Source organism: Phycodurus eques, chromosome 3 (assembly GCF_024500275.1).
Source record: "Phycodurus eques isolate BA_2022a chromosome 3, UOR_Pequ_1.1, whole genome shotgun sequence".
Taxonomy (NCBI): Eukaryota; Metazoa; Chordata; class Actinopteri; order Syngnathiformes; family Syngnathidae; genus Phycodurus; species Phycodurus eques.
Window position 1 is genome coordinate 24,396,535 of NC_084527.1, and position 15,690 is coordinate 24,412,224.

Genomic DNA, 15,690 nt, shown 5'->3' on the forward strand with positions numbered 1-15,690 from the left:
GACAGTACAGTGTGCATTGGTGTTTCCTGTTTTATAGTTGCATACACTTGTATTGTTTTTACTCATACATTATGTATGACAGTTAATGCATCATTCTAACCTTTAACAATGTCTGTGAGACTCTGTGACGTCAATCACGATCCCCGAGACGACCAACCCTGTTCTCTCCGAGCATTTTGTCACTTTTCCTGGTGCGCCTCCCTACACACCACCACAACACACTTGCCTCCTAAGGGATTGGGGGGTTGGCCTCAGGCAGCCCAATCACACCAAAATAAACACATCAGTCAGACATGGTAGAGACATCTTATTTTATTTATACAATGTACTGCATACAGTATGTCAGGGAATTTTTTTCTACGTGCGCGCGCACACACACACACACACACACGCACACACGCACACATTGGGATACAGTATTTACAGTGTACAAGGGTATGCTTATTATAAAAGGTGAACTAGTTTATGCTTTATTAAGAAAAGAAAACGTCACATAAGATAAGCCGTAGTTTAAATAATGTTAAAAAAAATTGGACATAAAACAAGCGGAAAAGAAAATAGCGGAAACAATCAGCCAAAAAAAGGACAATTTTATTCAAGAAAATGCTTTTTTTGGATGCCACTTTAAGGCATTCCCTGAAGCTAGATCTTAGTCTTTGTTGGCCCTTAGTGGTTAGATAACGAATATACGTCAAGATGTTCGGGAAAAATCTGTTTTTACAGCAGTGATGTTTAGGTACTTACTTACAGTGACTTCCTTGGGGTCATGGAAATCATGAAGATTATTTTTATCGTACGTTTTTAAAGCAGTGACATTGTTTTGTTTTCCTCACTGTGAATGTAAAAATTATTCACTAATCCTGACACAGGTAATGACGGATTTTGACTGACTGAATGACTGATTGTTTTTTTCTGATTTATTTTCTGAAGATGATTTGTATTGTACGATGCTTGTGTTTGTTTTCTTCAACGTTACGCAAAAACAACCACCAGCAGTTTTAAATGAGTTATTTCTTTGTTCACTTTGGTGAGCATTAGTAAATTTTCATTTAGAAAACATGAAAATTCTCCAGCATTTATCTACAGATATGTATTTGCATCATTGTTAAATATTAAAAATATGATCTATGACTCCCCAGCGTCATGCAGGAAAACAAGCATCCATGTTTATGCGTCTGTGAGGCCCCTGAAGATGCTGTAGTAGTGGTCTTTATTTGTTTTTGGTTTTTTACCCCCAGGAGGTGTAGAAGGAATGGAGAAAGGTTGAGAGTTCCTTAGAGATCCTCAAAGAAGGCCACTCTGGACTTGGTGCTCTGTAGCGTCAACTGTGGAGGATATAATACAAAGTGCGGCGACAGGAGGACGTCGCAGTCAGTAACTGGCCAGATGGGTTTCTCATGCTGTTATCATGTGTGCAAAGTTGACCAGAAATAGGATAAAAATGGTCCAAATCTTGGTGTGAGATCACCTTAACTTTGTTTACATGAACCAAGTCTCCACAATCTCGAGTAACTGAATTTTGAGCAGATAATTCCATGAGTATTTGTAATGGCCACCAGAGTTATTCAAAACGTACTTTTTGTTTTGAAGACAAGCATCGAGGTTCAATCAAGAGCAATTCCCATTGTTTTGTTTTAATAAGCCAAATGTAGACAACCTTGGATAATTGAACAGAATGTTTTAAAGAAAACATATAATGAAAAACTTCAATAACTAAATTTTGAGCATTAGATTTCAGGAATATTTATTTCCATTGGCTGTGCAAGCTGTCCAAAACACAAACTTCGTTTTTGTTTTGAAGACAAGCAAAGACGGTAAGGACAAAAGCCCAATGCGATTATTTTGTTTTAACAATCCAAACGTTGACAACTTTGGATCATGATCGTAAAACTATGATTCTATTATTTAAGGAATATCTTTGAAGAAGTATAACGACTTCAGACAGCTAAGAGGAACTGATTACCCGTACTTTGTTTTAGTAAACCAAATGTGGACAATCTTAGATAATGAACATAATATTTTTATGCAATTATTTAAGGAGTATCTTGAAAAAGTACAAAGACTCAAGGTGGCCCACAAAAACCGATTATCCTTACTTTATGTTAATAAACCAAGTGTTGACAACCTTGGATAGTGAACATATTTTGAATTAATTATTTAACAAGTGTCTTCCAAGATGTGTGAAGATGAGCAAGGGCAATCAAGAGGACGCAATCACCCTTACTTCGTATTAATATACCAAGTGTTGACAACCTTGGATGATGAATAAAATATTTTGAAACAATTATTTAAGGAGTAACATTGAAGTGTGAAACCTCAAGAAAGTAAAGACGAGTTGACTGTTTCAATAAACCGAGTATTGACGACCTTGGCGAATGAATATTTTGATGCAATTACTTCAGAACTATCGATGAAGAACTATCAATACTCAACGCAGCCAAACTGTACTGATTACTCTTACTTTGTTTTAATAAACCAAGGGTTGACAACCTTGGATAATGAACATAATATTTAGATTTAGGCTCCGGCAACCCGCGACCCTAGTGAGGATAAGCGGTGAAAGAAACTGGATGGATGGATGGATTGATGCATAATTTAAGGAGTGGATGGCATGGTGAACGACTGGTTAGCACATCTTGCTCACAGTTCTGAGGATCCGGGTTCAAATCCGGTCTCGCCTGTGTGGAGTTTGTATGTTCTCCCCATGCCTGCGTGGATTTTCTCCAGGTTTCCTCCCACATTCCATAAACATGCATGGTAAGTTAATTGAAGACTCTAAATTGCCCGTAGGTGTGAATGTGAGTGCGAATGGTTGTGAAGCAGAAGTGCTTCAATGCTAATTGAGAATGCTAACCGTCAGCTGCTGAACCAACTTGTCCAGCAGTAGGTCAGGAGGCACTGCATACTGGAGCTTTAAAAGTTTATCGGCAGGTCTTGGGGGAGCAGGGCTTGGTGTCATTTCCTGAGGAAGTCTTTGACGTGCTTTCCTCACCTGATGTGAGATGCTGGTAGACCAGGTGTGGTCTGCCGAGATATGGACTCCAAGGAAATTGCATCTTTCCACACTCTCTCCCTCCTCTCCATCAAAAAAGAGAGTGGTGAGCTCAGTTCTTTTGGATTTCCTGAATTCCATGATCATCTCTATTGTCTTGGTCATATTCAGGTCCTTGTTCTTGATTTCACACCATTGCCTGAGATTGCGCTCCTCTTCTGACTGTACTAGTCTGACTCGTTGTTGTCCTTGATCAGTCCTACAAGGGGGGTGTTGTCAGCAGATTTGATGGTGTTGTTGTTGGGGTGAATGGGAGAGCAGTCATATGTAAGTAGGGAGTTAGAGGAGGGGGCTGAGGACACAACCGTGTGGTGTACCCGTGTTCAGGATGAGAGTGCGGGAGGTGTTGTTTCCCATCCTGACATTCTGGGTCTGTTGCTCAGGAAGTCCAGTATCCAGGTACACAGTGAGGTGCCGATGCCCAGGTTGCTCAGTATTGTGAACACTTTGTGAGGTACAACTGTATTAAATGCAGAGCTGAAAACCACAAACAGCATCCTCACATAGGTGTTCACCTTATCCAAGTGCGCGAGAGCTGTGTGGAGTGCTGTGTTGGTTGGGTCTTCTGTTGACCTGTTTACCCTGTATGCAAACTGTTTCAGATCGAGGAGTGTCCTTGATGTGAGACAGGATGAGTCTCTCCAGATAGTTGGTGATTATGGGTGTTGGAGCAATGGGGCGAAAGTCGTTCAGGCAGCTCACTGTGTTCTTCTTGGGTACTGTACTGTGACAATGGTAGTTGATTTAAGACAGGTTGGGATTACAGACTGCAGTAGCTAGAGGTTAAAGATGGTAGTGAAAGCCTCTGCTAGCTGGTCTGCGCCTGCCTTAAGAACTTGTCCTGTCACCCTGTCTGGACCCGTTGTTTTCCATACGTTGACACAGCGCAGTGTGGCTCATACCTGGTGCTGCTGTAGCTTTATGAGGGCATCGTCCCGCTCTGCAAGGGCATGATAGGTTTGAGTTTCTGTTCCAACATGTCGGTGCACCAGTTCTAACATGTCTGTGCACCACTGCCCAAAGCAAGGTCCATAAAGACATGGATGAGAGAATTTGGTATGGATGAATTTGACTGGCCATGAGTCCTGCCCTCAACCAGAGAGAAGACCTTTGGGTCGATTTCGAAAGGACAGTGGGCCAGGCCTTCTCGTCCTACATCAGTGCGTGACCTCATAAATATGCTCCTGGAAGAATGGGCAAAAACTACCATAAACTTACTCCTAAACCTTGTTGAAAGCCTTCCCACAAGAGTTGAAGCTCTTATAGATGCAAAGGTTTGGCAACATCATATTAAACCATATGGCTTTAGAATGAGATATCACTTATAATCATATGTGAATCAAGTCAGGTAAGCAAATAGTTTTGGCAATATACAGTTCCCTCCAAAGGTATTGGAACAGCAAGGTAAATTCCTTTGTTTTTGTTATACACTGAAGACATTTGGGTTTCAGATCAAAAGATAATTATGAGGCAAAATGGACAATTGTCATTGCACCAGACTATTGCAATATTAGTCATTCGAACTGCTCTAAGTGCTAGAGGACTCTGCATCTTTTTGCACTATTGTAAAAAAAAAAAAATGTACCGGCATTACCAGATAACTAGCAACCCTTTGTTTTATTTTTTTGTCAATGTCTTTCTGTCTCCAAAGTGTTCTGTAAATTGACTGTCTGTTGTCGTACTAGAGCGGCTCCAACTACCGGAGACAAATTCCTTGTGTGTTTTTTGGACATACTCGGCAAATAAAGATGATTCTGATTCTGAAGTTCAGAATTCCAGCTTTTATTTCATGGTATTTACATCTAAATGTGTTAAGCAACTCAAGAAAGAGCACATTTTGTTTGAAGCCACCCACTTTTCAAGTGAGCAAAAGTATTAGAACAGACATTATTAAGTGAACTTAAAGTGAATAACATTTAATATTTGGTGGCATAACCCTTACTTGCAATAACTGCATCAAGCCTGCAACCTATTGACTTCACCAGACTGTCGCATTCTTCATTTTAAATGCTATTCCAGGCTTTTACTACAGCCTTTTTCAGTTCTTGTTTGTCTTTTCTTTTGTCTCATATTCATCTTTTGATCTGAAACCTAAATGTCTTCAGTATACAACAAAAACAAAGGAATTGGCATTGCCGTTCCAATACTTTTGGAGGGGACTATTGTGTATGTATAATTTCAGCTTCGAATATGGTCACAGAACAAATTAAATTTAAATTAAGGGTACTACTATATTGTAATTTAGGTTTGAATTTATTCTAATCTAGTTTATTTTGTGAAATATGAAATAAATAATTTAAAATAATTTGACTTTTCTTTTGATTATTATTTATGATGTGCAGTTTGAAATACAAAACAAAATTATATTATTTTAATGTTTTTTAATGTTTTTACTATAATCTATCAACTAAAATCTGGTTTCGTTTTTATTATAATTAGTGTTGTGCTTTTAGAAATAAAAATGTATAATTTTAATTATTTATTTTGTGAAATTTGAAATACAAAAATAAAATATGAGACAATAAATAATCTGTAACATATGGAAATGTTTGTATTGACTTGAATAGATCATATTACTTTTCAATTATGAGGCCTCAATCATTTTATCATTGATATGTAAATAAATAAATATATACCGTATTTTCACGACCATCAGGCTCACCGTATTAAAAGGCGCAGTCTCAGTTATAGGGTCTATTTCTGTATTTAACACATACATAAGGTGCACCATATTAGTGCTAGAGGACTCTGCATCTTTTTGCACAATTGTTTTTTGTCAATGTCTTTATGTCCCCAAAGTGTTCTGTAAATTGACTGTTTGTTGTACTAGAGCGGCTCCAACTACCGGAGACAAATTCCTTGTGTGTTTTGGACATACTTGGCACATAAAGATGATTCTGATTCTGATTCTGATTCTGATTATTGGGCGCAGGCATGGTAAAACATGCGCTTTCTTAAAACATACGGTAACATGCATGCAAGCTAAAACAATGTTTTTAAAAAGGCAGCGGGAGCAAAACTGAGTTCGGTTGTACTTTATTGAAGTATTTAACAAAGTATTTATGCTATTTATTTTTTTTTATCAATCCTCATCCACAAATCCATCAAAGTCCTCATCTTCTGTATCCGAAATGAACAGCTGGGCAAGTTCTCGATCGAACACGCCAGGTTCCCTCTCGTCATTGTCGGTGTCAGTCTCGTTGCTGTGCGGCTCCTCAGAAATGATGCCGACTTTTATGAAAGCTCGAACAACAGTGCAAGCAGACACGTTAGCCCAAGCATCCATAATCCATTCACAAATTGTGGCGTAACTCGCCCGGCGCTGCCTCGTAGTCTTAGTAAAGCTGTGTACGCCATCTGACATCCATCGCGCCCACGCCGCTCGCAACTTCACTTTGAATGCCCTGTTTACACCGATGTCCAGCGGTTGGAGTTCCTTCATCAAGCCTCCCGGAATGATGGCAAGCTCCGAGTTATTGCACTCAGTCGAATGGTGGCTGCAGAGACGCTTCTCCCGGCTGTTCTTTGCTCATTAATCCATTGCTCGAGTTGGTCTTCCAACTCGGCCCACCTCGCCTTGCGTCAGCTTCGTCTTCTTGACTTTGCGAAGCTAGTTTTCCTGCTTCCACCACTTGCGAACCATGGATTCGTGGATCTTGAATTCTCTCGCGGCTGCTCGATTCCCACGTTCCTCTGCGTAAATGACAGCTTGCAGTTTAAACTGTGATTCGTAAGCATGTCTCCTCGTAGGTGACATTTTCGGGGATCCTTAGCCAAACCGATGTTGTTTTGCACAATGCACATACCGGCGCTATATACCAACTGGAGGCATGCCTTTAGCGGTCTCTTTCACGCGCACCCTTCCCCCTTTAACGCCCGAATGCTGTCCTCAGTCACGTCCACTTTTACTCTATATAAGCAGCATGTCGGCAGGAAATGCTCCCAGTCAGTCAAGCGGAGCGCTCATCACACAACACCATTAATAGATTTTGGAACTTGGTGCACACACAAGGCGTGCCGCATTATAAGGCGCCCCGTCCATTTTGGAGAAAATTTAACACTTTTAAGTGCGCCGTATGGTCGTTAAAATACGGTATATAACATTTTCATTTATTTTGTGCAATTATCATATTTAATGTGTTTATTTTATTGATTTATGTTTAAAATATTTCTTTTACTGTAAATAATGATTTTTGAGCAATTTGTAATTGTTTTCATTTCTTTTGTACATTTTTACATTCAAGATGACTGAGGTTTTAGTATTATTTATTTTGTAAAAATAGAAATACAAATTTTATTGTGATGTTTTATCATTATTTATGTTTTAAAATATATCTAATTATTTTTATTTATTTTGTGTGATTTTCTTTATATTTAATTTGACTTAAATTTGGACAACAGCTCCTTCCGAGTGTCATGAGTGCGATGTTCCGCATTGGAAGTGGTGCTCATTAATCATCTGGAGCGTCTCCCTCCGGCTCTGTTCTCTGTTCCACTTTTACTCTTCTTTTCCTCGTCTTCACCTTGCGCTTCAGGGCGTTAACCTCGTGTTAAAACGTTGCCCATTTACCTGGAGCGCAAAATGAATGTTTGCCGCTTGTCTGCGCTCAAAAATTCAACTAGCGTTCACGCTAATAAGCGTGGCTGCAGAGTTGCTTTTTCTTTTCTTTTTTTCTTTATTAGATAATTGAGGAAAATGGATAATCAGAGCGGGAAGATAAAAGAAAAAAAGCCGAGCTTGCAAGTTTGTCACAAGTTGGAAACAGAATTGACTTTTTGTACTTGATGAATCGCTCTTTGTCACATTGTTTTAGTCTTTACTTTTAACTACGAAATAGACTGCTATGTTAGCATTTCGCTAACAAGCCAGTTGTAAGGAAAAGGTAGGTAGCATATTGATGTACATTTCAGTCCATGTGTTTGTGCTGTTTGACAAGTAGTGATGAGTAAACTACCGTAATTTCTCGCGTATAATGCGCATTTCTTTCCCCCAAAAAATTGTCAAAAGTCAATAGTGCGCATTATACATAGGTATAGAGGGGAAATGAAAAAGCTTTCACATTTTACAAATGTATGCCGCCATGTAGAGGTTATGAAAAAGCTGTACACTTTCATTCCAATGTCACCGCCACCTAGAGGTTATGAAAAAGGTGTAGCCTACACTTTCATTCCAATATGACAGTGGTATGACTGCATATCCTGTATGTACAGTTGTGGTTATAAGTTGACATACAAAAGGTGGAGTATTTCATATGCATTTTAGTTCATCAGTTTGACAAGAAGGAGCGAGGAGTGACGACACAGAAGGCTATGTTAGAATATTGTGCCAGCTACTAGCTAGGTAGCTGCCAACTGGCTAGCTGTCGATTGTCTAGGACTAGGTCACTTGAGAACAAAAGTTAGAGTTTTAAATGCGCATTTGAGTCCATAGACCACTACGTTAGCAACCTACGCTAACCACAAGCTATCTAGCTCTTAGTTATCAAGCTGCTGACTGGCTAGGCCACTCGTGAACAAAATGTAATGTGCATTTACTTCATCTGTTTTGTGGTGTTTGAATGATCACTGAGTCATGACGTAGTTATGTTAGTATCTTGTGCTAGTTGCTAACTAGCATCCAGCTACTGACTGGGTAGGTCACTTGTAAACAAAATATAGACTATGTAAGGTGTATGATTTGAGTCATCTTGTTTGACAAGAAGGAGCACTGAGTGACAACGTAGACCGGTATGTTACCATCTCCCACTAGCTGATAATTAGCTAGCTGCCAACTGATTCATCATCATGTTTGAAAAGCCTTACATGACATTATTTCCAGTTACCACTGCCAAGATGTAATCATAGAGTCGACAATTGCTCAGGACATGCTACGCTAAGAAGGTTCTTTTGAGGCTGGTAAAACCTTGCCGGAGGTCAGGACGGGACACAATTAGTTTCTTGAAATAATCTTAACACTGCACTTCACACCGCTATGTCTGTGCCTAGTTTTTAAAGGGGCTCTATTTGTTTCTAAGTATATTAAATATGTTTGAAGTACTGAAAACATTTGCAAAGACATCACAATATAGTGCTGAATCGTTGAGACAGAGCTTAAGCATCTTTTTCAGTTTGAAAGTTTGTAATTTTGTGGGTGGGGCTAAAACACAACCTTGTGACATCACAGGGCTGGCGTGAATACTTTTTAGCGCGAGTTCCCACCCACACTGTATAAGGACATATTGACATCATTTCGTTTGGCTGCTCAGGTGAGTGTTTGCTGTTTAACTTTCACAATAAGCCCCATTTACCACTCCAGCGTACAGTTAGCAAGCTAATGATGGCTACACCTTGAAAATGCCTCTTTGATAGATGCCTCAATTTACAGAACAGCTCGGTGGCGTTTTTTTTAAGCTACCTAAAAATTAGGAAATAAAAAAGCCATGGATTGACTTTTTAAAGACACACAGGGATGCCAAGCTGAACATCAACACCACCAGTTGACTCTGCAGTGGGCATTTTACAATGGATAGTTTTGTAAACTTTCACCAGAGACAACATGGCTTTGTGGTTAACTTGATACTAGTGAATAAAAAAACGATGGATTGATTTTTTTGAAAACACACCCAGATGGCGATCTGAACATCAACACTACCACCAGCCGATTCTGCAGTGCACATTTTACGACAGATAGTTTTGTAAACATTCACCAGACACAACATGGCTTCGTGGGTAACTTAATACCAGTGAATGGGGCAGTGCTGACTGTCTAAATACCTGGGCTTCCTCCTATCGTCCCGTTGTCGTCAGGTGCCTCGTTCGGCAGTGACATTATGTCAGCAACAATGAGGGTTAGTTGAAGTTTTGAAGTTGAGCCTCCTCACATGATTTTACATCGTATAAGCTTTCACCCCCTCAGTATGTTTGATTCCTTTTGGCACATACAGTTGACGCGCGCACAGCGTCTGAGCTGAGAGGTGGCCCTTATTATTAAAGTTTTGAAACCTGATTTTATATAATTAGCAATTTTTTCAAATTCCAATGGCTTCATCAATCATTCAAATTTGGCAGGCTTATTAACATTACTCTTCTCTGTGCTGTGTCGAATTTACATTCCATTTTTTGGGCATGCTTAGTGTCATTATAAATAGCTAAAAACACAGCGGTGGCCGTGTAATCGGATCAATCTGCAGGTAATCAGATTAGTAGCGGTAATCACACACGCAGTTAAAAAGGCACTCAAGTAGTAGCGTGAGGATACCTTCTTAAAATTGCTATGCTTGCTGGCTCCCTGCTCAGCGTTGTGGTCGTGGATCACATCCAGCGGGGTCTGGCGCTCCTTTAGCTTCAGGCTATCGATCTCTGTCTTCAGCTCGTTCAGCTGTTCCTGGAGGTGCTTGCTCTTCTCCATGTATTCCACCCTACCAAAGGGGAGATGCCTTTGACAAAAATGGGAGGTATTGATAGGGAATGCACAAACTCTGACTCTGGATGTTTAAGGGGGTGCGCTGCTTAAAACGTTTGGCAAAGGGTGTTCTACAACAAAATCATTAAAGCTATACGCTAAATTGGGCCTGTAGCATTTTTTTTCCCTACCCGATTACCCGCTTATTTGCGTTTTTGTTTTGTTCTTTTTACACAATCCCCAATTATTTATAGCAAAATTAAATAAAATTCATGGCGATTACAATGAGCATCAGTTATTCACTATTCGTTGTCGGGCCCTGGTCCTTATCCCCGCGAACAGCGGGGGTCCACTGTAATTGTGTGGAGCACTTTATACGGTACAGTGTATGATATGCACATGTAATATTTGACTTTTTTATTTTTAATAAATGTCCCCAAAAATGTAAATACCCTGCAAAGTGAAAACAGAGATTTGTTTCTAGATACACTGTACATTTGCAGATAATTGCTGAAGAGTTACCCCTCCCACACTATGAAAGAACTTAAGCACCTTCGTTCACATCTGCTGTGACCCAGCGCAATTGAGACGTGCGGTTGGCTCGTTACCTATGCCTTCACCCCAAAACCACATCTTCCCTCCGGACAGTCCGCTGGCCTCGTTGTCACGATTGGGGAAAGCCCTGCAACGACTGTGGGATATATTCCAGCCACCTGAGTCATTAAGCCGATATATTTTCGTGTTTAAAATGTAGTTATGTGTAGGCATAAGAAAGACGAAGTGGCATCCATTTATCCAGCTAGTACAAGTGCTATTTTAAGGACAGTTAACATATCCACAGCATTCAAGAGCGAAGAGAATGCCTTAATTTTTCACCATTTTGAAGCCCTATTTTTTTAGACTTGATGCTTTTTTTAAAAATAAATTTAAATGTGTCAGGGTTGTCAACAACAACAAAAACAATCTTCTGTGTGGTGTATCATATGAGCAAGAATAATTGTCACTTTACAGGGACTCTAAACGTTATTACGCATTGTCATTATTAGAAATTATGTGTAGGATTTTAAGAAAAATGAAAAGAGCCAATCCATTTTGGAGGAAAAGTGTGGAAAAGTGAAAGGAGGAGGAGTGAATAGTGTGACTGAAAACAGCAGGTAGTCGTCCTGAAAATGTCGCCGCCGACTCACTTCTCCTTCTCGATCTCCATGGAGAGTCGTTTCATGTCGGTGTCTTTAAAGTCAAAGCTCAGGTTCTCCCTGCTGAAGCTCAGGTCAGGAGGCATGCAGTCGACCGGCAGCGCAGGGCACTGGCAGACAAGGACAAATACAAAAACACAACAAAAACAGGATATGAAAGCAAATAGCAAACATACTGAAAGCACACTGGAGGAACACAGGAACTCACACACATGCACACACGCACACAGTCATGCCATGTTGACTCCTAACAGACAATTCAAATGGAAATCCTACAGTTGGGCAGGCAGCTGACGTGAACGCATCCTGGCAGAGCATGAGGGGGCAATTTGACAGCCAATAGTGCGTATGTTCAGGTTCTGTCCCACGCATTTGACTGCATACGGAGTGCTTGTGAGTGTGTGTGAGTCAAGAGGGCACAAAGGAGTTTTATTCATCTTCTGTGACGGGTTTAGTGCATTTGAGTCCATCTTTTTATTAGGTACACTTCTACGTTAGCTTCCATAGTTAGCCACCGACTGGGTAGGTCACTTGGGAACAAAAGGTTTATACTTTATGTCTGAATTTAAACTACATGAGAGGCTGAGTTTGTTAGGTGACAATGTCAATTACTGATTCATTGTTTACTCCTTGTTATTGACCAACTGTATACAAACAAACGATTATAATTACTATAACGTAGACTGCTACGTTAGCTTCTACAGATAGCCGTCGACTGGCTAGGTCACTTGTGAACAAAAGAGTAGAGTGTTTCATGTCTGTGTTTACCTTACATTAGCGGGAGATTTCATTGTGTTACCATGTTAATTAGTGATGGAATGTTTACCTACTGGTATTGACCAATTGTTTGTAAACAGTTGACTGGCTAGGTCACTTGTGTACAAAAGGTAGAGTAGGTAGATTTCATTGTGTTACAATGATAATTAGCGACTCAATGTTCACTCACATTCACTCATCCACCAACTGGACTTTGATTACTATTCGGTAGACTGCTACATTAGCTTCTATATCTAGCTGTCGACTGGCTAGGTAACTTGTGAACAAAAAAGTCGAGTGCCTTACAGTATGTGTTTTCTGTTACAGTATGTGTGTAAAACACTACCGATATGGATTTTATGAGGCCAATATTTGGCAGAGTAAAATTCCGATAACCGTTGTGTTTTGGTCCCTTAAGGCTTACAACAATAAAGATATCATTTACAGGCAGAACATTTGGCTGTTTTACAATACTTTGTCATCTAGTAATTGTTTAACATTACAAAAGAGAGAAGAATCGGGCATCTTTTTGCATTTTTTGGGGGGAATGCTTGTTTGAATGTCATTATATCTGTCTTGTGTTGTAATGTCTGAGAGAGGGAAAAAAAGAAAGAAAATCCGGAAAAAATCTGCCAATTTTTGACGATTTGAAAAGTGCTAATATCGGCCGATTAAATCGGACCCTAGTGTTGACATTACATTCGTGGTTGATTTCACTGAGTGACAAAGTTTAATATTTATTATCCGGTATTGACCAACTGTTTGTAAACAAAGGACTTTAATTTTACTAAGTGATGGCGTAGACCGCTAGTGCAACATTAGCATCTTAACATTGTAGATAAGCGCATTACCGTGGACACTCTGCTTGTAATTTCCAGGAGCTTGTGCTTGGCCCTGTGCTCAGACTGCCTGGCTTCCAGCAGATCCTGCTTCAACTGCTCCGCCTCCTTGGCCCTGCTCAAAAAAAAAAAAAAAAAAAAAAACGAGTCACAAGATGGACTCAAATACACTGCCCCACAAGTGATGTGGGAAAAAAAAGTACTCTAATGCCTTCGCAGTTAGGCAAGGAGAGCCACAGTGGCCAATGCACTTTCAGCCGTTTATTGAACAGGAAAAACACGCAAATACCAAATGGAAACATTCACAAGAAGCTGCTGTAGACCACAACTCACACCCTTATGCCCACACGCAGTCACCAGTCAAGTTTTGAGGCCACGCCCCTTAAAGGCACACATAAAACACTAATGTTGTTCTCTTTATGACCTTTCAGCTTGTCTCAACCAGAGGTGGGTAGAGTAGCCAAATATTGTATCGTAAATATGCTGTAGTACTGTTACTTTAGAATAATAGGACTCAAAGTAAAAGTAAAAAGTAGTCATCCAAATATTTACTTGAGTAAGAGTAAGAAAGTACTCAATGAAAAAACTACTCAAGTAAAGAGTAATTTGTGAGTAACTTCTGATTTTTTTTTTAAATTAATATTTTTTTTAAAAATCTAACCATGAACATCAAATAAAATAAAAAAATAATGATACAAGGGAGTCGACACACACCTGCCACCATTTAAATTTTTAACTGCCCAAAAACACATGCATTGGGCTCGACAGAAACTTTATTTGCTTTATTCAGTTAAATGACTTAATGAAGAAGCTGTTTGCTAAACAGACTTAGTAATTGTGTGTGCGTATGTGACACCATAGGATAGGGCTAATGTTACCATATCCACTGCCAAAACAACAATAGAAACATCTGCAACTTACCGCAAGGTGTTTTCTCAAGTTAGAAGTGGGCTGAAATATCCAAGTTTTGGCAGTCACAATTTAAGAGCTGCTTGGCAAAGTTGTTGTTTTTTGGAGTCTGTAAAGTAAACACACTCGCGCGGCTGTTTTTTTCCCACAAAGTTAGTCATTTTGATTGGTTCGTGAAGGCACGGTCATATGACTGCCTTGTGTCGTCTGATGGGTGAATTGGAGTCAAATGACATTAGTGATCATGTTAGATTGGGGCGACAGGCGCCCTATGGGGAAGTCGAAGATGGAGTCTAAAAATAGACACACACAAGGAAGAATGGATAAATAAAAGTAGTAGTAAAAATAAAAGCATGTCAATCATTGTAAGTATCGATCCTTCTTCACATACAGTAAATACTTAAGTAAAAGTAAAAAGTACGGTGCATTAAAACTACTCTGACAAGTACAGTTTATCAAAAATTAGTAAATGTAACGGAGTAAATGTAGCACGTTACTACCCACCTCTGGTCCCAACGTACAGTAATTACCATCCATCCATTCTTGTGTGGGGCCCTCGAGTGGGCACTTGCATGTGGAGTAGTCGCCCTCCCCAAAAAATTGCATTAACCGGCAGTGGCTAATGGCGGTCGATTAAAGATGATTGCCAGATACAGTGTGAAGAGGAGTGATATGGTCACAGTACCGTCATCAACACTTGAAAGAAGATATACCGCAGTGTGGGAATGGAATGGCAAGAAAACCGTGCGTGTGTCTAAAGCCGAAAATGAAAAATCATTTCAAGCCTGGCGGAGCACGATGAGGTAGCAGAGATGATGTGATGATAGCGAGTCACGCAGTCCATCAATCCATCCATTCATTTTCTACCTCTTATCCGAGGTCGGGTCGTGGGGGCAGTAGCTTTAGCAGGGACGCCCAGACTTCCCTCTCCCCAGCCACTTCATCCAGCTTTTCCGGGGGGATCCCGAGGCGTTCCCAGGCCAGCCGAAGGACGTAGTTTCTCCAGCGTGTCCTGGGTCGTCCCCGGGGTCTCGTCCCAGTGGGACGTGCCCGGAACACCTCACCAGGGAAGCGTCCGGGAGGCATCCGAATCAGATGCCCCAGCCACCTCATCTGGCTCCTCTCGATATGGAGGAGCAGCAGCTCTACTCTGAGATCCTCCCGGATGACCGAGCTTCTCACCCTCTCACTAAGGGAGAGCCCAAATACCCTGCAGAGGAAACTCATTTCGGCTGCTTGGATCCGGGATCTTGTTCTTTCGGTCACGGCCCACAGCTCGTGACCATAGGTGAGGGTAGGAACGTAGATCGACCGGTGAATCGGCTTTGCTCCTTCTTTACCACAACAGATCGATACAAAGTCCGCATCACTGCAGACGCTGCACCGATCCGCCTGTCGAGCTCCCGTTCCATTCTTCCCTCACTCGTGAACAAGACCCCAAGATACTTGAACTCCTACACTTGGGGCAGGATCTCATCCCCGACCTGGAGAGGGCACGCCACCCTTTTCCGACTTAGGACCATGGTCTCAGATTTGGAGGTGCTGATTCTCATCCCA

At 40.7% G+C, this 15,690-nt stretch overlaps 1 protein-coding gene across 4 annotated transcripts in view; it reads right to left on the reverse strand.

Moving 5' to 3' along the window:
* Window positions 1-305: 305 nt before the first annotated feature.
* Window positions 306-15,690, reverse strand: part of nf2a (NF2, moesin-ezrin-radixin like (MERLIN) tumor suppressor a) — a 56,796-nt gene continuing 41,411 nt past the window's right edge. For 3 of the 4 annotated variants that reach the window (XM_061672758.1, XM_061672759.1, XM_061672757.1), the window contains 4 exons: window positions 13,237-13,339; window positions 11,621-11,739; window positions 10,290-10,449; window positions 306-1,325 (listed from right to left, as the gene is read on the reverse strand). In XM_061672758.1, coding sequence (XP_061528742.1) covers window positions 1,275-1,325; window positions 10,290-10,449; window positions 11,621-11,739; window positions 13,237-13,339 — 433 coding nt within the window. In that variant the 3' untranslated portion in view covers window positions 306-1,274. Of the gene's footprint in view, window positions 1,326-10,289; window positions 10,468-11,620; window positions 11,740-13,236; window positions 13,340-15,690 lie in introns of all 4 variants that reach the window. The other variant, XM_061672756.1, reaches the window with a different exon arrangement.